We start from the raw sequence: 23937 nt of genomic DNA on the forward strand, positions 1-23937 counted from the left end.
GGAATATGTGGAATGGGCAAAGTGACAGGCAAGAGACCCTTTTCAACGCTTCTGAATCCAACGATGATGTATTATGGTTTTTTAAAATGCAATGGAGGGAGTTGGCAGAGGTATTTGCTTTGTCGCAGTCATTGTATAGTGCTCTCCCATTATGTGGTATTGGCGGGATGGGTACCTTTTTCCTTCGCAGACAGTGGGCTAGGGTCCATACCGAATTGTGGTTATGTGAGAGTGAACTTATTTTCTCTTGCCATGTTTTTTCCCAGTATGTTCTACTTTTGTATGTTACAAATTTTTGAAGTGCACAGAAGCCGATTTTATCTTGGCGGATATGAGTGCGTTGCCATGAGGGCTCTGGCCGTGTTTCTAAGTGAAATTAAGTGCAAAATATCCGGAGGTAGTGTGGCACCAGCGATGGAGGCCGGAGAAGGAGGGTAGCAAGAGCGATGAATGATTTTGGTTAAGGTGCTTGTAAAACCTTGAGCCGCTGTCCCAATGCTGTCTGGAGTGCTAGCAGGAGATGGGACAAGGTTAATGGCCAAGCAGTTTTCTTTAAATAGTTTCCAGTTAACTCTTCTAGTTGGTTCTGGTTGTATGAAGGAGCAACAAGCCACTGCAACAAGCCACTCAAGAATGGCGGTTACCCCAAGGCCAAAGTCAGGCAAGACCCGGAACGCCAGCCCCCGACGAGCTTACCTTTGCGGCCCTCCGCCAGCCGGGTCCACCCACGTGGATCGCCCCGCCGGCGGACGATCAGGGGGTGATGCAACTCTGCCATCAGGTAAAGGCAGCACGGGTCTCTCAGCGTTTAACTAAACGCGGCCTTCATGACTTGGACGCGATGTTTGATTTGGCGGCTGACTGGCCGACGTTGCCTGAGACGAGCCGGCACATCATTTATAATCGTATCAGGGTCCTCGCCATCGTCCAGGCCCATGGGTGGGAGGCGGCAATGCGTTTAACGGACACAACGGGAAACGCATTACTCCGGCTGCCAGCCAACGCTATCCCACCGCCGCCTCCCACCATCATCGTCCAAACACCCCAGCAGTGGTACGCCGGAGAACCAACCCAACAACAGGCACGCCCGAGAAATGCAGGAGGACAGCCGCAGCAGCCCTTTCGCGGCCGTGGTCGCCGAGGCGGCGGCCGTGGGTCCTCCGACAGATACAACAATTGAAAGCATGCAAGTTTCCCAGCCGACACCACCTGCGGTTGAGGGCAGCCCTAACGGCCACAAGCCGACACTGCAGCAGCTGGGAGAATTCCTGCTCTTTCGTGACAGCGCGGAACCGGACAATCCAGACGAGTGGCAAACGGACTCCGAATCGGTGAGTGACGCCACAGATTCCCCAAGCGAACCAGGATCCGAACAGGAAAACCCACAGTGCAGTGACAGTGACAGTGATAATAACGACGATATAGAACCCAGTGCATGGCGGATTCCCGGACCGTTGGGAACGGCGGACGGCCCGGAACCTGTCGACCCCATTACTTACGACCCGGAGGAGGAGGTGCAGCCCGGCGATGGCCCGGATGCCCCCGAGGATGCGCAGGAGCCAGAGGACGTGGCAGAGGAGGACGATTACTTCCCCACGGCGGGGAAATTTTACTACCAATGCCAATCCACCCGGGACACCATTTGGTATGGCGCCAATCTGCCAATGCTGGAGCAGGCACCACATGTATTCATCCCAACACGTCCAACGGTATTAATCGATCAATATATACACAAGTTAGTCAATCGAGGCATCCTGACCATAGGACGGGCAACCAATGCGTTCCCCTAATTGCCATTCCGAAGGCGGGAGGCGGCGTCAGGGTAATCCAGGATCTATCGGCTTGGACGAGGTTCATCCGCACACCACGGTTCACATTAAAATCCGCGGCCCAAGCCCTAGAGTCAATCCCCCCAGGTTCCCTTCTAATTAAGATTGACCTAAAAGATGCCTTTTGGCAAGTGCCGATCGAGCCGTCGCATCGGCATAATTACGGAGTTTATCACCGGGGCACGACATATACTTGGACACGCCTGCCAATGGGCCACGCGCTAGCGCCTGCAATCATGCAGAGGTGGGCGCGGGCGGTGATAAACGAAGTCCATCGGAAATTCAAAATAGTTATGATTGCATATTTAGACGACTGGTTGCTGTTGTTTGACGACTCTACGGAACACTTGATCCTAGAGGTGGTAGACTTCCTACGCCAGGAACTACAAATTCAAATTAACGATAAGAAAATCCGCTTGGTCCCGGCAACCAGAATCAAATACCTGGGAGTTAAAATAGATACAATAGCCATGACCCTCAGTCTTACCAGATACTCCCTGCGTAGAATCGCGTATATTATTAAAGTAATCAAGCGCATTAGAAACCGCGACATCCCGAAAGCAGCGGGATTCATTTCATGGTGTGTTTATGTCCTCCGACTCCCGTTGTTCCTGATTACCCAGACGGCGCAACGCGACACCACCTGGTTGGCCCGCTTATGGGATGACGGAGTCTGGCACGCACCAAGGGAATTTACAAATTTCCACTACGTCATGGATGTATACGCCGATGCCACACCATGGCAGACGGCGTGGACCATCCCCATGCTCCGGACGACTGAGATTTGGGCGCTAGGGCAAGAGCGGCCCATATTGGAAGCGGAGGGACTGGCGGCCTTGATGGCAGCACACCACGCCTTCAGTGTCACGGAACCGGATACACTAATAAATGTTTACACAGATAATATGGAAGTTATGTATTCTTTAATCAAAGGCAGGGGGGTCCTGTTGACCTACCCTGATGTTGTAAGATTATTTATGCTCTTAATAAAGGATTTGTCACGCAATGTGACCTGGAGGTACATCCCCTCGGACCAGAATCCGGCCGACCGTCCGTCTCGGACCGTGCTACCTCCCTATGCCCGCTCGGCCTCGGATTCGGGGTCCGGGCTGGTATATAGGTGGGATGAAGCCTGAAACGGACAGTCGATCGAGATTTCGAGGTCAGGGCGGACGTATCTCCAGATCTCCCAACCGGCAAATCTAGGGAAAGTACCGTCATACGGTACTTTCCCTAGATTTGCACTCAATGTATCGTGAGGATAAACTTCTCCATCGATAATGAAAGTTATGTTGCATTGCCCTACTGTGGCGAGCACATGGCCGGAGGCACTTCTCACAGGGGAGGAATAGTCGTCAATTTTTAGGCTTTCAAAAGGGAAACTTGTACTCTGCATAATACTCACAGCGGCACAGGTATCCACTAAAAAGGAATACACTCTACCTAGTACTGTAACCGAGACCGTTAAGCCGACTTCTGGTGCTACGACGAGCACTAATTCGTCCCCGACCTGCCGGCCGGGGTGGCCGCGTTTCCCTGATCTCGCTTTTGGGTGGGGGTTGGACAATCTATCGGGCAATGGCCCGCTTGCTTGCACACGCCGAAAATCATCAGAGGGCAATCTTTACTGACATGGCTCCCTTCCCCACAGTTATAACATGCGCGGTGTTTTGTACGGCTATAGTGCGCGATGTGTCCCACCTTTTTACAGTAATTACAAGTCCGAGGCGCATTAGATACGTTCCCTCCACCCACTGACAGTGTAGACTGTGAAGGCTTCGTGTTTACATTTGTCAGGATTGCGTGCACTTGATCCGCAAGACTAGGGCTCACAGTGGGGTTTAAGATTGGCTCGAGATGGGGTTGAACATGACTCCTTGTGAAATATCGTGTCGGGTCACTGTACGGAAAGGTTGTCGGTGTCTTCACGTTAGGACTGCGCACGGGCATACCAAAGTCATGGTTCTGCAAGAAGTTTACTTTTCTAACGTCTGAGTGATTACGAGCATCCTCTAGGTTAGCAAATTCCTCAGCCTCTTGCATGGTTCTTGGATTGCGCACTAGCACGAATCGCCCAATTTTTCCCTAAGTCCGACCAAGAACTGTGAGAGGAGGCGGTTTTCGAGCATAATTCCTGTCGCTTGTGAGTCTGGGTCTAGAAAAGCATCCCTTAGTTTTCGTCCCAATTCCCTGAGACGGGAAGAATACTCGTTCACGCTTTCCAAGGGTCGTTGCAAACAGCGTGTGAACATTCTTTCAACAGAGACCAGTGAAATTTTGGGAATGAAGCGCTTTTTCATTAGTTAAGAAAAAAGATCATAAGACTCAATAACGTGAGGATTTGACTTAATGAATTCGGCAGCAGTACCGCTCAGACGCAGCCGTGCTACGCTTAAGGTCTGATTCTCACTCCACCCGCTAAGATGACTCACTAACTTAAGACTGTTCAAAAAATCCTCGATGCTTGTGTCCCCATTACCGTTGAAACTCGGAATTAAATGAATGTGATGTCCTGAAAATGTTTGTTGCATAGTTGGAGGGAAACAGGGGCGCTTTCTATCATATAAACAGCGGAAGTAAAATCAATTAAGTTCGTATTGTTTGGTGATAAATCACGCTCCCAAGGCAGAGATTCGCCAAAGCGCCCATACGTGCCCTTGCCACCGAAATCCATTATGAATTAAAGACAATACGGCTAGGAAAAAATTCATTCGCCATATGTTAGCAATATAACCGATTATCGTTAATAAAAAAATGGGGTTAGTTTCCTTTTGGCATTACGCGTAACTACTTCTTAAATCGAAATTCAATCAAACGAATGAAGCATGATGAACGGAACGGAAGTTGCATTTAAATAAGCCGCTCCAAGACTCCGCCACCCCACACCTGACACCAATATGTCGCGTGGACATAGTAGGGTTGGGTTCGTGGAATCAAAGAGGGGCTTTCATTGCTATACATTTATTGGACTTACTACACAAGGAGTCCAGCCCGGAAGGAAAGAGGAAGCGTAGAGACAACAGCGGAGAAAGCAAGGTTGACTTCTAAGGGGCTAACAGTTTGATTTCAAAGCCGGGGTGATGTCGCGGGGACATGATGCTAGTTCTGATGTTTCGGAAAAGCCAAGTAGATGGCAGTCTCAATACACAATGTCGCGGGGTCATGATGCTTGGACAACTAGAAGGACTCATGCGAGCTTGTGTCCTTTTCGCCGAATCCGCGATAGCAAATTTGGTGAACAGTGGCTGGACACAGTCACCCCCTACCGAGGTTAACCTACTCTCTCCCCTTTCGCTAATGACACGGAATTCGGCGCCCGGTCTTTGTACCCGGGAATTCATATATAAACCCCGAGCCCCCTAACTTGATTGCCAGAATATAGGAGACATCAGACGAGAGCCTACTACTCTCTTCGGATTTCATCTAGCAACTCTGCTTTTCCGGTGGTCCAGGTAGGGAGGAAGATACACCGTCGTGCCAACTCCTTCGGAGACTTCATGTCCACGAAGGGAATTACACAGCGTGGGAATAATCGTCCGCAAGGCAACGAACCTCCAGCTGTTTTGCCGGGGGTATCTAAGCCTTCGGCAAATTCATCATCAGGTGTTGAAGCCTTGGCTCTCAGCCCGTCGCAGTGCTTGGAAGAGACGAAGACCCGAAGCGGGACAACGGAGGCAACAGCAGACCTTGGCCCTTTAAAGGGCCCTTTACAGGGCCCTTAGCAGGCCTTCACCACCTTGCCCTTTACAGTGCCAGGTGGTGAAGGACACCGCAGGCGGCGTCAAGCGAAAGAAGGCATTTGTAAGGAACCAGAAGCAAGAAGATTCCGCGGTTACGCGGATGCCGAATCTTCAAGGAGACGATAGGGCGGAGCGTGCGCTGAGCACAGAGGAGGGGGAAGGCGACGGCGGATTTACCTTGGTTTCTTCCAAGAGGAAGAAAAGGAAACCGCTTCTGACGAACGACGCAGCCGTCCCGGAAGCCACACCTCTACCGGCACCGGCACCTAAGACGCTGCGACCACCGCCTATCGTCGTCTATGAGGTCACCGACGTCCAGGGACTGATTGACCAGCTGTCGGGCTACAAAGGTGATGCTTTCGGCTTGGAAGTTCGAAGAGCTTGAATCCGGATCATCACCTCCAACAGAGAGGGGCATGAAAAGGCACTCTCCTTGCTGCAGAGGAAGAAAATCCAACACCACTCGCAGCCCATTGAAAGAGTGCCAGGGATGAAGCTGTTCATCAAGGGTATCTCTCGATGGATAGCAGTCGAAAAGGTATCCGAGGGACAGATCCCTCGGATACGAAATTCGTAGCGTACGTCGCCTTACGGTCACGGAGGACGGAAAACCGGTCCCCATTGATCGCCACGTAGCGAACGTGGTAAAGACTCCATCGGCCATCGCCCCCGGGGACATCCGCCAGCTCTGCCACCGCTACGTCACTGTGGAGCGTTACCGTGGAGACAGAGGTCCACTCCAGTGCAGCAACTGCATGCGGTTTGGACACATCGGCATAGCTTGCTGGTGTGCAAAACACTGCATGCGCTGTGCAGGAGCACACGCAGTCAAGGAATGCTCCCGAGGAAGGGGAGACGATGCCATCTGTGCGAACTGCGGAGGACCTCATGCGGCCGTCTCTCGCCGGTGTCCCGCCTTTCAGGAGGCTGAGCGGCGACAACACGCCAACGCACGCAAGCCAGCACCAGGGAAGCAGGCGCCCGAGAAACCGGCGGCGGAACCGGGACAAAAACCATTCCGACAAGTCGATCACGCTACAACCTACGGAGCATTCCTGAAGGGCCCTTCTCAGGACAAGGTTCAGGCTCTCTCTAGAGGAGACGGGAACATGGAGGTGGATATCACAGATCCACCCAAGGATGCTAAGGCGGTCCGAGAACCACCACCAGCGCCAGCCGTAGTAGAGGCCACCAAGGGGAACTTATCACCCCCCGACAGCCTCCCTCCGAAGGAAGCGACCCTTCTTTTTCTTCCGAAGGGAAGAAGATGAAAAAGAAGCAGAAGATGAAATTCCCGATCACCACCGAGAAAGAAGGAAAAGGCATAACGAAGCCAACCCAGAGGGCGCTTGGGAACACCCTCCGATCGGCAAGTGAAGAAGGCGAAAAACCAAGCCAGAAACAGGAAAAACGGAGAGAGGGGACATCAACTGATAAGTCTCCAGTTTCCGCAGAGTCCTCGCTGACACCAGACAGAGAGGACCAGGAATTATGGCAGACCATTGCCGTTATTGCATACACCTTGAAGAAACTCGTCACCTCGACGCAGGGCAAACTTCTCCTCTCACTCCTGGAAGAGCTGGTGCGCAGCAGGATCGGAAATTTAACCAACCATGGCTGAACGACCCGTCCTGCTTGCGCAATGGAACGCCAACGGAATTCTTCGCCGACGCGAAAAATTACGGGCGTTCCTCCAGGAGAAGGGAGCCATAGTCGTCGCTGTCAATGAGACGAACCTTCGGCCAACGGACGCCTGGAGGTTACCTGGCTGGACCATCTATAGGGCGGACAGGGATCCCAGGCGACAACGACTTAAAACATCAGGAGGTGCGGCCATCCTCGTCCACAGGTCCATCGAGCACCGAGCATGTAGAGAGATTTCTCACCCGCATGCGGAGTCTGTTTCGGTGGACGTACGGACAAGAGGAGGAGGGCTCCGGGTCTCATCTCTGTATTTCCCACCCGGGAAACCTTGGGATCCGGATCTCATCCAGTACCTTGCGGGGGACAGCGGACCATCGGTCATCTTGGATGACCTGAATGCCAAGCATCCTACTTGGAATTCACGGTCCTCGAACCCGAGAGGAGAATCCCTGCGTCAGCTAGCAGATGCAAAAGGCCTAACCATCTTAGGACCGGGGATACCCACGCACGAACAAGGAGACGCTTTAGGCATTGCGATTGCTCACAATGTAAGGACGTCCCTGAGTTTGTACACATGCGTGGAACTGTCGTCGGACCACAACCCAATCATCCTGGCAGTGGGGAGCCGAATCCCAGTGCTGTCTTCCACCCGGCGATTGGATCTGTCGTCGGCCGACTTGAGCAGTTTCCGCAACGTCATCGATGAGGAGCTGCCAAGAGAGCCATGGAGCCGACTTCACCGGAGATGGCCGATCAAATGGTCAGCCACCTCACCTCTGCAATAGACGGCGCAATGAAGGCCTCGATACCGCTATAGGAACAACGAAACTCGTATCTTCGGGTTCCACTTCCAGCGGGGGTTAGAGGCCTCATTTCGCGGCAAAACAACGTGCGGCGCCAATGGCAGAAATATCGTACAGCGGATGTGAGAAGGCAGCTCTCAGAGCTCAACGCGTCGGTACAGGATGCCCTCCGGGAGGTCCGATCGGGCCACTGGGAGGCGCACCTGCTGGATGAGCTCCTATCGGAAGACGGTAACGAGGACCTGCCGTCGGTGTGGAAGATATGCCGGAGGCTGCGGGCCCCTCAAAGACTTGACCCGATTATTACCGACGGAGACAGAGAGGCACGATCTCCCTTGGAGAAGGCGGAACTGCTCGCTGATCACTTGGTCTGCAGCTTTTCACCCAATCCTGGGAATCCCGCTTCTTCCGAGATTGAAGAAGGAATCGAGGCGTTTGAAAGACCCGGAGACGCCGATCTGAAAGACGCCTCGGAAATTCCAAGATTCGACGAGAAGGACGTCAAAGAATCAATACGTCACCTACGCACGAGGAAGGCCCCCGGAAGCGACAACATTCCCAATGTGGTCATTCGGGAGCTTCCAAAGGCGGCGGAGAGGTCCCTGACAAAATTCCTACATGGCTGTGTCAGGATTTTCTACTTCCCGACCACTTGGAAAAGAGGGAGAATCGTCTGCCTGCCGAAGTTGCAGAAATTGGAGGTGGGTCCCGGAGAATTCCGGCCTATCTCCTTGCTCGACGGCTTCGGTAAGATATTCGAGCGACTGCTGTAACGGCCGCTGACTGATTTCGTCCGGGAGAATGACATCCTCCCGGAGGAGCAGTTTGGTTTCCGTGCGCAGCCATCCACAGTCCATCGGCTGGTGCGAGCGGCGGAATTCATCACGGACAGCTGCAACAGGAATAGAGCGGTTGCTGGGGCCATCTTCGAAGTCAGTAAGGCGTTCGATCGCGTCTGGCATCCGGCTCTCTTGTTGAAGATGAGACGACTCCATTTCCCAACTTTGATTGTTCGGATGGTTCACTCCTATATGAGAGACAGGACATTCACCGTGCAATGGCTCGGGGCGAATTCAGGGGTGCGTCGGATCTCCGCCGGCGTGCCCCAGGGATCAGTCCTCGGACCAATGCTTTACAATATCTACTCCCACGACATTCCAACTCCACGTGGGAACCTCGAGATCCTGTCTCTCTATGCCGACGATACGGCCCTCCTGTGCTGCTCCTGGCAGAAGGTGACCGCGGTGCGAAGACTGAAGGGCGCTGTGGCGGATCTCCTTGAATGGTACCGCCGATGGCGCTTTGCTGTTAACGCACAGAAGACGAAGGCGATCATCTTCCATCCAGGAAATGGTCGGCCGCCAGGAGTGAACCTAACAGTGAATGGAGTCGCCCTACCGTGGGAATCCGAAGTTACCTACCTCGGAGTGCTGATGGACCGGAAACTCCTTAGGAACGCCCAAGCGCTTCTTGTAGTAAGCGCTGGTCCTGAGTATGGACAGGAAGCGTAGACTGTACCAAGCGTGCGTGCTGCCTGTCATCACGTACGCTGTTCCGGTACGGTCAGGAGTGTCGCGAACGAGTCTCGCTCAAATTCAGGTGGTGCAGAATTCTGCTCTTCGTGACATCATGGCACGCGGTGCTTACGCCCGCGTTTCCGAGATGCACGATTACGGAAAGCTGGAAACCCTGGACGTCCTTCTGCCTAGAATATCTGGAAAATTCTTCATAAAAGCGGCAGAAGCGGAAGTAAAAGTAATTCTCCGGGTTGGCGACATAAGGGTCTGGCCATGGGACCGCTACAAGCGCCCCATAGCATGCCAAGACGAACAAGACACCCTTCCGGCAAAGAAGAAGCCAAGGCTGCTCTGAGCGGGAATAAATCCAACGAATGAAAACGCTGAAGAATTCTTCCCGCCTTAGTAGCCTTGGAGGCTGGAAAGGCGCAGTGTAAGGGCTACGCAAGAGCCCTTGCAAGAAACTGCTCTATAAGCAAAGCAGAGCAGTGGCTGAAGACAATAAAGGTTGTGGAAATCTCTTACGGAGGCCGAACCTGCTGTTGTCTCTACGCTTCCTCTTTCCTTCCGGGCTGGACTCCTTGTGTAGTAAGTCCAATAAATGTATTGCAATGAAAGCCCCTCTTTAATTCCACGAACCCAACCCTACTATTTCCACGCAACAAATGGAGTTAAGTCCATGAGGACTAATTTCCGGGAATATGTGGAATGGGCAAAGTGACAGGCAAGAGACCCTTTTCAACGCTTCTGAATCCAACGATGATGTATTATGGTTTTTTAAAATGCAATGGAGGGAGTTGGCAGAGGTATTTGCTTTGTCGCAGTCATTGTATAGTGCTCTCCCATTATGTGGTATTGGCGGGATGGGTACCTTTTTCCTTCGCAGACAGTGGGCTAGGGTCCATACCGAATTGTGGTTATGTGAGAGTGAACTTATTTTCTCTTGCCATGTTTTTTCCCAGTATGTTCTACTTTTGTATGTTACAAATTTTTGAAGTGCACAGAAGCCGATTTTATCTTGGCGGATATGAGTGCGTTGCCATGAGGGCTCTGGCCGTGTTTCTAAGTGAAATTAAGTGCAAAATATCCGGAGGTAGTGTGGCACCAGCGATGGAGGCCGGAGAAGGAGGGTAGCAAGAGCGATGAATGATTTTGGTTAAGGTGCTTGTAAAACCTTGAGCCGCTGTCCCAATGCTGTCTGGAGTGCTAGCAGGAGATGGGACAAGGTTAATGGCCAAGCAGTTTTCTTTAAATAGTTTCCAGTTAACTCTTCTAGTTGGTTCTGGTTGTATGAAGGAGCAACAAGCCACTGCAACAAGCCACTCAAGAATGGCGGTTACCCCAAGGCCAAAGTCAGGCAAGACCCGGAACGCCAGCCCCCGACGAGCTTACCTTTGCGGCCCTCCGCCAGCCGGGTCCACCCACGTGGATCGCCCCGCCGGCGGACGATCAGGGGGTGATGCAACTCTGCCATCAGGTAAAGGCAGCACGGGTCTCTCAGCGTTTAACTAAACGCGGCCTTCATGACTTGGACGCGATGTTTGATTTGGCGGCTGACTGGCCGACGTTGCCTGAGACGAGCCGGCACATCATTTATAATCGTATCAGGGTCCTCGCCATCGTCCAGGCCCATGGGTGGGAGGCGGCAATGCGTTTAACGGACACAACGGGAAACGCATTACTCCGGCTGCCAGCCAACGCTATCCCACCGCCGCCTCCCACCATCATCGTCCAAACACCCCAGCAGTGGTACGCCGGAGAACCAACCCAACAACAGGCACGCCCGAGAAATGCAGGAGGACAGCCGCAGCAGCCCTTTCGCGGCCGTGGTCGCCGAGGCGGCGGCCGTGGGTCCTCCGACAGATACAACAATTGAAAGCATGCAAGTTTCCCAGCCGACACCACCTGCGGTTGAGGGCAGCCCTAACGGCCACAAGCCGACACTGCAGCAGCTGGGAGAATTCCTGCTCTTTCGTGACAGCGCGGAACCGGACAATCCAGACGAGTGGCAAACGGACTCCGAATCGGTGAGTGACGCCACAGATTCCCCAAGCGAACCAGGATCCGAACAGGAAAACCCACAGTGCAGTGACAGTGACAGTGATAATAACGACGATATAGAACCCAGTGCATGGCGGATTCCCGGACCGTTGGGAACGGCGGACGGCCCGGAACCTGTCGACCCCATTACTTACGACCCGGAGGAGGAGGTGCAGCCCGGCGATGGCCCGGATGCCCCCGAGGATGCGCAGGAGCCAGAGGACGTGGCAGAGGAGGACGATTACTTCCCCACGGCGGGGAAATTTTACTACCAATGCCAATCCACCCGGGACACCATTTGGTATGGCGCCAATCTGCCAATGCTGGAGCAGGCACCACATGTATTCATCCCAACACGTCCAACGGTATTAATCGATCAATATATACACAAGTTAGTCAATCGAGGCATCCTGACCATAGGACGGGCAACCAATGCGTTCCCCTAATTGCCATTCCGAAGGCGGGAGGCGGCGTCAGGGTAATCCAGGATCTATCGGCTTGGACGAGGTTCATCCGCACACCACGGTTCACATTAAAATCCGCGGCCCAAGCCCTAGAGTCAATCCCCCCAGGTTCCCTTCTAATTAAGATTGACCTAAAAGATGCCTTTTGGCAAGTGCCGATCGAGCCGTCGCATCGGCATAATTACGGAGTTTATCACCGGGGCACGACATATACTTGGACACGCCTGCCAATGGGCCACGCGCTAGCGCCTGCAATCATGCAGAGGTGGGCGCGGGCGGTGATAAACGAAGTCCATCGGAAATTCAAAATAGTTATGATTGCATATTTAGACGACTGGTTGCTGTTGTTTGACGACTCTACGGAACACTTGATCCTAGAGGTGGTAGACTTCCTACGCCAGGAACTACAAATTCAAATTAACGATAAGAAAATCCGCTTGGTCCCGGCAACCAGAATCAAATACCTGGGAGTTAAAATAGATACAATAGCCATGACCCTCAGTCTTACCAGATACTCCCTGCGTAGAATCGCGTATATTATTAAAGTAATCAAGCGCATTAGAAACCGCGACATCCCGAAAGCAGCGGGATTCATTTCATGGTGTGTTTATGTCCTCCGACTCCCGTTGTTCCTGATTACCCAGACGGCGCAACGCGACACCACCTGGTTGGCCCGCTTATGGGATGACGGAGTCTGGCACGCACCAAGGGAATTTACAAATTTCCACTACGTCATGGATGTATACGCCGATGCCACACCATGGCAGACGGCGTGGACCATCCCCATGCTCCGGACGACTGAGATTTGGGCGCTAGGGCAAGAGCGGCCCATATTGGAAGCGGAGGGACTGGCGGCCTTGATGGCAGCACACCACGCCTTCAGTGTCACGGAACCGGATACACTAATAAATGTTTACACAGATAATATGGAAGTTATGTATTCTTTAATCAAAGGCAGGGGGGTCCTGTTGACCTACCCTGATGTTGTAAGATTATTTATGCTCTTAATAAAGGATTTGTCACGCAATGTGACCTGGAGGTACATCCCCTCGGACCAGAATCCGGCCGACCGTCCGTCTCGGACCGTGCTACCTCCCTATGCCCGCTCGGCCTCGGATTCGGGGTCCGGGCTGGTATATAGGTGGGATGAAGCCTGAAACGGACAGTCGATCGAGATTTCGAGGTCAGGGCGGACGTATCTCCAGATCTCCCAACCGGCAAATCTAGGGAAAGTACCGTCATACGGTACTTTCCCTAGATTTGCACTCAATGTATCGTGAGGATAAACTTCTCCATCGATAATGAAAGTTATGTTGCATTGCCCTACTGTGGCGAGCACATGGCCGGAGGCACTTCTCACAGGGGAGGAATAGTCGTCAATTTTTAGGCTTTCAAAAGGGAAACTTGTACTCTGCATAATACTCACAGCGGCACAGGTATCCACTAAAAAGGAATACACTCTACCTAGTACTGTAACCGAGACCGTTAAGCCGACTTCTGGTGCTACGACGAGCACTAATTCGTCCCCGACCTGCCGGCCGGGGTGGCCGCGTTTCCCTGATCTCGCTTTTGGGTGGGGGTTGGACAATCTAATTGGCAATGGCCCGCTTGCTTGCACACGCCGAAAATCATCAGAGGGCAATCTTTACTGACATGGCTCCCTTCCCCACAGTTATAACATGCGCGGTGTTTTGTACGGCTATAGTGCGCGATGTGTCCCACCTTTTTACAGTAATTACAAGTCCGAGGCGCATTAGATACGTTCCCTCCACCCACTGACAGTGTAGACTGTGAAGGCTTCGTGTTTACATTTGTCAGGATTGCGTGCACTTGATCCGCAAGACTAGGGCTCACAGTGGGGTTTAAGATTGGCTCGAGATGGGGTTGAACATGACTCCTTGTGAAATATCGTGTCGGGTCACTGTACGGAAAGGTTGTCGGTGTCTTCACGTTAGGACTGCGCACGGGCATACCAAAGTCATGGTTCTGCAAGAAGTTTACTTTTCTAACGTCTGAGTGATTACGAGCATCCTCTAGGTTAGCAAATTCCTCAGCCTCTTGCATGGTTCTTGGATTGCGCACTAGCACGAATCGCCCAATTTTTCCCTAAGTCCGACCAAGAACTGTGAGAGGAGGCGGTTTTCGAGCATAATTCCTGTCGCTTGTGAGTCTGGGTCTAGAAAAGCATCCCTTAGTTTTCGTCCCAATTCCTTGAGACGGGAAGAATACTCGTTCACGCTTTCCAAGGGTCGTTGCAAACAGCGTGTGAACATTCTTTCAACAGAGACCAGTGAAATTTTGGGAATGAAGCGCTTTTTCATTAGTTAAGAAAAAAGATCATAAGACTCAATAACGTGAGGATTTGACTTAATGAATTCGGCAGCAGTACCGCTCAGACGCAGCCGTGCTACGCTTAAGGTCTGATTCTCACTCCACCCGCTAAGATGACTCACTAACTTAAGACTGTTCAAAAAATCCTCGATGCTTGTGTCCCCATTACCGTTGAAACTCGGAATTAAATGAATGTGATGTCCTGAAAATGTTTGTTGCATAGTTGGAGGGAAACAGGGGCGCTTTCTATCATATAAACAGCGGAAGTAAAATCAATTAAGTTCGTATTGTTTGGTGATAAATCACGCTCCCAAGGCAGAGATTCGCCAAAGCGCCCATACGTGCCCTTGCCACCGAAATCCATTATGAATTAAAGACAATACGGCTAGGAAAAAATTCATTCGCCATATGTTAGCAATATAACCGATTATCGTTAATAAAAAAATGGGGTTAGTTTCCTTTTGGCATTACGCGTAACTACTTCTTAAATCGAAATTCAATCAAACGAATGAAGCATGATGAACGGAACGGAAGTTGCATTTAAATAAGCCGCTCCAAGACTCCGCCACCCCACACCTGACACCAATATGTCGCGTGGACATAGTAGGGTTGGGTTCGTGGAATCAAAGAGGGGCTTTCATTGCTATACATTTATTGGACTTACTACACAAGGAGTCCAGCCCGGAAGGAAAGAGGAAGCGTAGAGACAACAGCGGAGAAAGCAAGGTTGACTTCTAAGGGGCTAACAGTTTGATTTCAAAGCCGGGGTGATGTCGCGGGGACATGATGCTAGTTCTGATGTTTCGGAAAAGCCAAGTAGATGGCAGTCTCAATACACAATGTCGCGGGGTCATGATGCTTGGACAACTAGAAGGACTCATGCGAGCTTGTGTCCTTTTCGCCGAATCCGCGATAGCAAATTTGGTGAACAGTGGCTGGACACAGTCACCCCCTACCGAGGTTAACCTACTCTCTCCCCTTTCGCTAATGACACGGAATTCGGCGCCCGGTCTTTGTACCCGGGAATTCATATATAAACCCCGAGCCCCCTAACTTGATTGCCAGAATATAGGAGACATCAGACGAGAGCCTACTACTCTCTTCGGATTTCATCTAGCAACTCTGCTTTTCCGGTGGTCCAGGTAGGGAGGAAGATACACCGTCGTGCCAACTCCTTCGGAGACTTCATGTCCACGAAGGGAATTACACAGCGTGGGAATAATCGTCCGCAAGGCAACGAACCTCCAGCTGTTTTGCCGGGGGTATCTAAGCCTTCGGCAAATTCATCATCAGGTGTTGAAGCCTTGGCTCTCAGCCCGTCGCAGTGCTTGGAAGAGACGAAGACCCGAAGCGGGACAACGGAGGCAACAGCAGACCTTGGCCCTTTAAAGGGCCCTTTACAGGGCCCTTAGCAGGCCTTCACCACCTTGCCCTTTACAGTGCCAGGTGGTGAAGGACACCGCAGGCGGCGTCAAGCGAAAGAAGGCATTTGTAAGGAACCAGAAGCAAGAAGATTCCGCGGTTACGCGGATGCCGAATCTTCAAGGAGACGATAGGGCGGAGCGTGCGCTGAGCACAGAGGAGGGGGAAGGCGACGGCGGATTTACCTTGGTTTCTTCCAAGAGGAAGAAAAGGAAACCGCTTCTGACGAACGACGCAGCCGTCCCGGAAGCCACACCTCTACCGGCACCGGCACCTAAGACGCTGCGACCACCGCCTATCGTCGTCTATGAGGTCACCGACGTCCAGGGACTGATTGACCAGCTGTCGGGCTACAAAGGTGATGCTTTCGGCTTGGAAGTTCGAAGAGCTTGAATCCGGATCATCACCTCCAACAGAGAGGGGCATGAAAAGGCACTCTCCTTGCTGCAGAGGAAGAAAATCCAACACCACTCGCAGCCCATTGAAAGAGTGCCAGGGATGAAGCTGTTCATCAAGGGTATCTCTCGATGGATAGCAGTCGAAAAGGTATCCGAGGGACAGATCCCTCGGATACGAAATTCGTAGCGTACGTCGCCTTACGGTCACGGAGGACGGAAAACCGGTCCCCATTGATCGCCACGTAGCGAACGTGGTAAAGACTCCATCGGCCATCGCCCCCGGGGACATCCGCCAGCTCTGCCACCGCTACGTCACTGTGGAGCGTTACCGTGGAGACAGAGGTCCACTCCAGTGCAGCAACTGCATGCGGTTTGGACACATCGGCATAGCTTGCTGGTGTGCAAAACACTGCATGCGCTGTGCAGGAGCACACGCAGTCAAGGAATGCTCCCGAGGAAGGGGAGATGATGCCATCTGTGCGAACTGCGGAGGACCTCATGCGGCCGTCTCTCGCCGGTGTCCCGCCTTTCAGGAGGCTGAGCGGCGACAACACGCCAACGCACGCAAGCCAGCACCAGGGAAGCAGGCGCCCGAGAAACCGGCGGCGGAACCGGGACAAAAACCATTCCGACAAGTCGATCACGCTACAACCTACGGAGCATTCCTGAAGGGCCCTTCTCAGGACAAGGTTCAGGCTCTCTCTAGAGGAGACGGGAACATGGAGGTGGATATCACAGATCCACCCAAGGATGCTAAGGCGGTCCGAGAACCACCACCAGCGCCAGCCGTAGTAGAGGCCACCAAGGGGAACTTATCACCCCCCGACAGCCTCCCTCCGAAGGAAGCGACCCTTCTTTTTCTTCCGAAGGGAAGAAGATGAAAAAGAAGCAGAAGATGAAATTCCCGATCACCACCGAGAAAGAAGGAAAAGGCATAACGAAGCCAACCCAGAGGGCGCTTGGGAACACCCTCCGATCGGCAAGTGAAGAAGGCGAAAAACCAAGCCAGAAACAGGAAAAACGGAGAGAGGGGACATCAACTGATAAGTCTCCAGTTTCCGCAGAGTCCTCGCTGACACCAGACAGAGAGGACCAGGAATTATGGCAGACCATTGCCGTTATTGCATACACCTTGAAGAAACTCGTCACCTCGACGCAGGGCAAACTTCTCCTCTCACTCCTGGAAGAGCTGGTGCGCAGCAGGATCGGAAATTTAACCAACCATGGCTGAACGACCCGTCCTGCTTGCGCAATGGAACGCCAACGGAATTCTTCGCCGACGCGAGGAAGTACGGGCGTTCCTCCAGGAGAAGGGAGCCATAGTCGTCGCTGTCAATGAGACGAACCTTCGGCCAACGGACGCCTGGAGGTTACCTGGCTGGACCATCTATAGGGCGGACAGCGATCCCAGGTGACAACGACTTAAAACATCAGGAGGTGCGGCCATCCTCGTCCACAGGTCCATCGAGCACCGAGCATGTAGAGAGATTTCTCACCCGCATGCGGAGTCTGTTTCGGTGGACGTACGGACAAGAGGAGGAGGGCTCCGGGTCTCATCTCTGTATTTCCCACCCGGGAAACCTTGGGATCCGGATATCATCCAGTACCTTGTTGGGGACTGCGGATCATCGGTCATCTTTGGGGACCTGAATGCCAAGCATCCTACTTGGAATTCACGGTCCTCGAACCCGAGAGGAGAATCCCTGCGTCAGCTAGCAGATGCAAAAGGCCTAACCATCTTAGGCCCGGCGATACCCACGCACGAACGTGGGGACGTTTTAGGCATTGCGATTGCTCACAATGTAAGGCCGTCCCTGAGTTTGTACACATGCGTGGAACTGTCGTCGGACAACAACCCGATCATCCTGGCAGTGGGGAGCCGAATCCCAGTGCTGTCTTCCACCCGGCGATTGGATCTGTCGTCGGCCGACTGGAGCAGTTTCCGCAACGTCATCGCTGAGGAGCTGCCAAGAGAGCCACTGGAGCCGACTTCACCGGAGATGGCCGATCAAATGGTCAGCCACCTCACCTCTGCAATAGACGGCGCAATGAAGGCCTCGATACCGCTATAGGAACAACGAAACTCCTATCTTCGGGTTCCACTTCCAGCGGGGGTTAGAGGCCTCATTTCGCGGCAAAACAACGTGCGGCGCCAAAGGCAGAAATATCGTACAGCGGATGTGAGAAGGCAGCTCTCAGAGCTCAACGCGTCGGTACAGGATGCCCTCCGGGAGGTCCAATCGGGCCACTGGGAGGCGCACCTGCTGGATGAGCTCCTATCGGAAGACGGCCACGAGCACCTGCCGTCGGTGTGGAAGATATGCCGGAGGCTGCGCGCCCCTCAAAGACTTGACCCGATTTTTACCGACGGAGACAGAGAGGCACGATCTCCCATGGAGAAGGCGGAACTGCTCGCTGATCACTTGGTCTGCAGCTTTTCACCCAATCCTGGGAATCCCGCTTCTGCCGAGATTGAAGAAGAAATCGAGGCGTTTGAAAGAGCCGGAGACGCCGATCTGAAAGACGCCTCGGAAATTCCAAGATTCGACGAGAAGGACGTCAAAGAATCAATACGTCACCTACGCACGAGGAAGGCCCCCGGAAGCGACAACATTCCCAATGTGGTCATTCGGGAGCTTCCAAATGCGGCGGAGAGGTCCCTGACAAAATACCTAAATGGCTGTGTCAGGGTTTCTACTTCCCGACCACTTGGAAAAGAGCGAGAATCGTCTGCCTGCCGAAGTTGCAGAAATTGGAGGTGGGTCCCGGAGAATTCCAGCCTATCTCCTTGCTCGACGGCTTCGGTAAGATATTCGAGCGACTGCTGCAACGGCCGCTGACTGATTTCATCCGGGAGAATGACATCCTCCCGGAGGAGCAGTTTGGTTTCCGTGCGCAGCCTTCCACAGTCCATCGGCTGGTGCGAGCGGCGGATTTCATCACGGACAGCTTCAACAGGAATAGGGCGGTTGCTGGGGCCATCTTCGACGTCAGTAAGGCGTTCGATCGCGTCTGGCATCTGGCTCTCTTGTTGAAGATGAGACGACTTCATTTCCCACCTTTGATTGTTCGGATGGTTCATTCCTATTTGAGAGACAGGACATTCACCGTGCAATGGCTCGGGGCGAATTCAGGGGTGCGTCGGATATCCGCCGGCGTGCCCCAGGGATCAGTCCTCGGACCAATGCTTTACAATATCTACTCCCACGACATTCCAACTCCACGTGGGAACCTCGAGATCCTGTCTCTCTATGCCGACGATACGGCCCTCCTGTGCTGCTCCTGGCAGAAGGTGACCGCGGTGCGAAGACTGAAGAGCGCTGTGGCGGATCTCCTTGAATGGTACCGCCAATGGCGCTTTGCTGTTAACGCACAGAAGACGAAGGCGATCATCTTCCATCCAGGAAATGGTCGGCCGCCAGGAGTGAACCTAACAGTGAATGGAGTCGCCCTACCGTGGGAATCCGAAGTTACCTACCTCGGAGTGCTGATGGACCGGAAACTCCTTAGGAACGCCCAAGCGCTTCGTGTAGTAAGCGCTGGTCCTGAGTATGGACAGGAAGCGTAGACTGTACCAAGCGTGCGTGCTGCCTGTCATCACGTACGCTTCTCCGGTACGGTCAGGAGTGTCGCGAACGAGTCTCGCTCAAATTCAGGTGGTGCAGAATTCTGCTCTTCGTGACATCATGGCACGCGGTGCTTACGCCCGCGTTTCCTAGATGCACGAGGACGGAAAGCTGGAAACCCTGGACGTCCTTCTGTCTAGAATATCTGGAAAATTCTTCATAAAAGCGGCAGAAGCGGAAGTAAAAGTAATTCTCCGGGTTGGCGACATAAGGGTCTGGCCATGGGACCGCTACAAGCGCCCCATAGCATTCAAAGACGAGCAAGACACCCTTCCGGCAAAGAAGAAGCCAAGGCTGCTCTGAGTGGGAATAAATCCAACGACTGAAAACGCTGAAGAATTCTTCCCGCCTTAGTAGTCTTGGAGGCTGGAAAGGCGCAGTGTAAGGGCTACGCAAGAGCCCTTGCAAGAAACTGTTCTATAAGCAAAGCAGAGATGTGACTGAAGACACTAAAGGTTGTGGAAATCTCTTACGGAGGCCGAACCTGCTGTTGTCTCTACGCTTCCTCTTTCCTTCCGGGCTGGACTCCTTGTGTAGTAAGTCCAATAAATGTATTGCAATGAAAGCCCCTCTTTGATTCCACGAACCCAACCCTAATATTTCCACGCAACAAATTGAGTTAAGTCCATGAGGAGTAATTTCCGGGAATATGTGGAATGGGCAAAGTGACAAGCAAGAGACGCTGTTCAACGCTTCTGAATCCAACGATGATGTATTATGGTTTTTTAAAATGCAATGGAGGGAGTTGGCAGAGGTATTTGCTTTGTCGCAGTCATTGTATAGTGCTCTCCCATCATGTGGTATTGGCGGGATGGGTACCTTTTTCCTTCGCAGACAGTGGGCTAGGGTCCATACCGAATTGTCGTTATGTGAGAGTGAACTTATTTTCTCTTGCCATGTTTTTTCCCAGTATGTTCTACTTTTGTATGTTACAAATTTTTGAAGTGCACAGAAGCCGATTTTATCTTGGCGGATATGAGTGCGTTGCCATGAGGGCTCTTGCCTTGTTTCTAAGTGAAATTAAGTGCAAAATATCCGGAGGTAGTGTGGCACCAGCGATGGAGGCCGGAGAAGGAGGGTAGCAAGAGCGATAAATGATTTTGGTTAAGGTGCTTGTAAAACCTTGAGCCGCTGTCCCAATGCTGTCTGGAGTGCTAGCAGGAGATGGGACAAGGTTAATGGCCAAGCAGTTTTCTTTAAATAGTTTCCAGTTAACTCTTCTAGTTGGTTCTGGTTGTATGAAAGAGCAACAAGCCACTGCAACAAGCCACTCAAGAATGGCGGTTACCCTAAGGCCAATGTCAGGCAAGACCCGGAACGCCAGCCCCCGACGAGCTTACCTTTGCCGCCCTCCGCCAGCCGGGTCCACCCACGTGGATCGCCCCGCCGGCGGACGATCAGGGGGTGATGCAACTCTGCCATCAGGTAAAGGCAGCACGGGGCTCTCAGCGTTTAACTTAACGCGACCTTCATGACTTGGACGCGATGTTAGATTTGGCGGCTGACTGGCCGACGTTGCCTGAGACGAGCCGGCACATCATTTATAATCGTATCAGGGTCCTCGCCATCGTCCAGGCCCATGGGTGGGAGGCGGCAATGCGTTTAACGGACACAACGGGACACGCATTACTCCGGCTGCCAGCCAACTCTATCCCACCGCCGCCTCCCACCATCATCGTCCAAACACCCCAGCAGTGGTAAGCCGGAGAACCAACCCAACAAAAGGCATGCCCGAGAAATGCAGGAGGCCAGCCGCAGCAGCCCTTTCGCGGTCGTGGTCGCCGAGGCGGCGGCCATGGGTCCTCCGCCAGATACAACAATTGAAAGCATGCACGTTTCCCAGCCGACACCACCTGCGGTTGAGGGCAGCCCTAACGGCCACAAGCCGACACTGCAGCAGCTGGGAGAATTCCTGCTCTTTCGTGACAGCGCGGAACCGGACAATCCAGACGAGTGGCGAACGGACTCCGAATCGGTGAGTGACGCCACAGATTCCCCAAGCGAACCAGGATCCGAACAGGAAAACCCACAGTGCAGTGACAGTGACAGTGATAATAACGACGATATAGAACCCAGCGCATGGCGGATTCCCGGACCGTTGGGAACGGCGGACGCCCCGGAACCCGTCGACCCCATTACTTACGACCCGGAGGAGGAGGTGCAGCCCGGCGATGACCCGGATGCCCCCGAGGATGCGCAGGAGCCAGAGGACGTGGCAGAGGAGGACGATTACTTCCCCACGGCGGGGAAATTTTACTACCAATGCCAATCCACCCGGGACACCATTTGGTATGGCGCCAATCTGCCCATGCTGGAGCATGCACCACATGTATTCATCCCAACACGTCAAACGGTATTAATCGATCAATATATACACAAGTTAGTCAATCGAGGCATCCTGACCATAGGACGGGCAACCAATGCGTTCCCTCTAATTGCAATCCCGAAGGCGGGAGGCGGCGTCAGGGTAATCCAGGATCTATCGGCTTGGACGAGGTTCATCCGCACACCACGGTTCACATTAAAATCCGCGGCACAAGCCCTAGGGTCAATCCCCCCAGGTTCCCTTCTAATTAAGATTGACCTAAAAGATGCCTTTTGGCAAGTGCCGATCGAGCCGTCGCATCGGCATAATTACGGAGTTTATCACTGGAGCACGACATATACTTGGACACGCCTGCCAATGGGCCACGCGCTAGCGCCTGCAATCATGCAGAGGTGGGCGCGGGCGGTGATAAAGTAAGTCCATTGGAAATTCAAAATAGTTATGATTGCATATTTAGACGACTGGTTGCTGTTGTTTGACGACTCTACGGAACACTTGATCCTAGAGGTGGTAGACTTCCTAAGCCAGGAACTACAAATTCAAATTAACGATAAGAAAAGCCGCTTGGTCCCGGCAACCAGAATCAAATACCTGGGAGTTAAAATAGTTACAATAGCCATGACCCTCAGTCTTACCAGATACTCCCTGCGTAGAATCGCGTATATTATTAAAGTAATCAAGCGCATTAGAAACCGCGACATCCCGAAAGCAGCGGGATTCATTTCATGGTGTGTTTATGTCCTCCGACTCCCGTTGTTCCTGATTACCCAGACGGCGCAACGCTACACCACCTGGTTGGCCCGCTTATGGGATGACGGAGTCTGGCACGCACCAAGGGAATTTACAAATTTCCACTACGTCATGGATGTATACGCCGATGCCACACCATGGCAGACGGCGTGGACCATCCCCATGCTCCGGACGACTGAGATTTGGGCGCTAGGGCAAGAGCGGCCCATATTGGAAGCGGAGGGGCTGGCGGCCTTGATGGCAGCACACCACGCCATCAGTGTCACGGAACCGGATACACTAATAAATGTTTACACAGATAATATGGCAGTTATGTATTCTTAAATCAAAGGCAGGGGGGTCCTGTTGACCTACCCTGATGTTGTAAGATTATTTATGCTCTTAATAAAGGATTTGTCACGCAATGTGACCTGGAGGTACATCCCCTCGGACCAGAATCCGGCCGACCGTCCGTCTCGGACCGTGCTACCTCCCTATGCCCGCTCGGCCTCGGATTCGGGGTCCGGGCTGGTATATAGGTGGGATGAAGCCTGAAACGGACAGTCGATCGAGATTTCGAGGTCAGGGCGGACGTATCTCCAGATCTCCCAACCGGCAAATCTAGGGAAAGTACCGTCATACGGTACTTTCCCTAGATTTGCACTCAATGTATCGTGAGGATAAACTTCTCCATCGATAATGAAATTTATGTTGCATTGCCCTACTGTGGCGAGCGCATGGCCGGAGGCACTTCTCACAGGGGAGGAATAGTCGTCAATTTTTAGGCTTTCAAAAGGGAAACTTGTACTCTGCATAATACTCACAGCGGCACAGGTATCCACTAAAAAGGAATACACTCTACCTAGTACTGTAACCGAGACCGTTAAGCCGACTTCTGGTGCTACGACGAGCACTAATTCGTCCCCGACCTGCCGGCCGGGGTGGCCGCGTTTCCCTGATCTCGCTTTTGGGTGGGGGTTGGACAATCTATCGGGCGATGGCCCGCTTGCTTGCACACGCCGAAAATCATCAGAGGGCAATCTTTACTGACATGGCTCCCTTCCCCAC

At 52.8% G+C, this 23937-nt stretch overlaps 1 protein-coding gene across 1 annotated transcript in view; it reads left to right on the forward strand.

Annotated features, from left to right (window-relative positions):
- The window catches only part of LOC139689656 (cell surface glycoprotein 1-like), a gene marked incomplete at its 3' end in the record, with an annotated part of 41508 nt that extends 19341 nt beyond the window's left edge, over positions 1-22167 (forward strand). Inside the window, exons 4-8 of the mRNA XM_071586844.1 lie at positions 601-781; positions 999-1645; positions 10830-11010; positions 11228-11938; positions 21457-22167. Of these exons, the coding sequence (XP_071442945.1) occupies positions 601-781; positions 999-1645; positions 10830-11010; positions 11228-11938; positions 21457-22167 (2431 nt within the window). The remainder of the gene's footprint in view (positions 1-600; positions 782-998; positions 1646-10829; positions 11011-11227; positions 11939-21456) is intronic.
- Between the last annotated feature and the right edge of the window lie 1770 nt (positions 22168-23937).

The sequence above is a fragment of the Hetaerina americana genome, unplaced genomic scaffold (genome assembly GCF_022747635.1).
Source record: "Hetaerina americana unplaced genomic scaffold, ioHetAmer1.1.p SCAF_268, whole genome shotgun sequence".
Classification (NCBI taxonomy): Eukaryota; Metazoa; Arthropoda; class Insecta; order Odonata; family Calopterygidae; genus Hetaerina; species Hetaerina americana.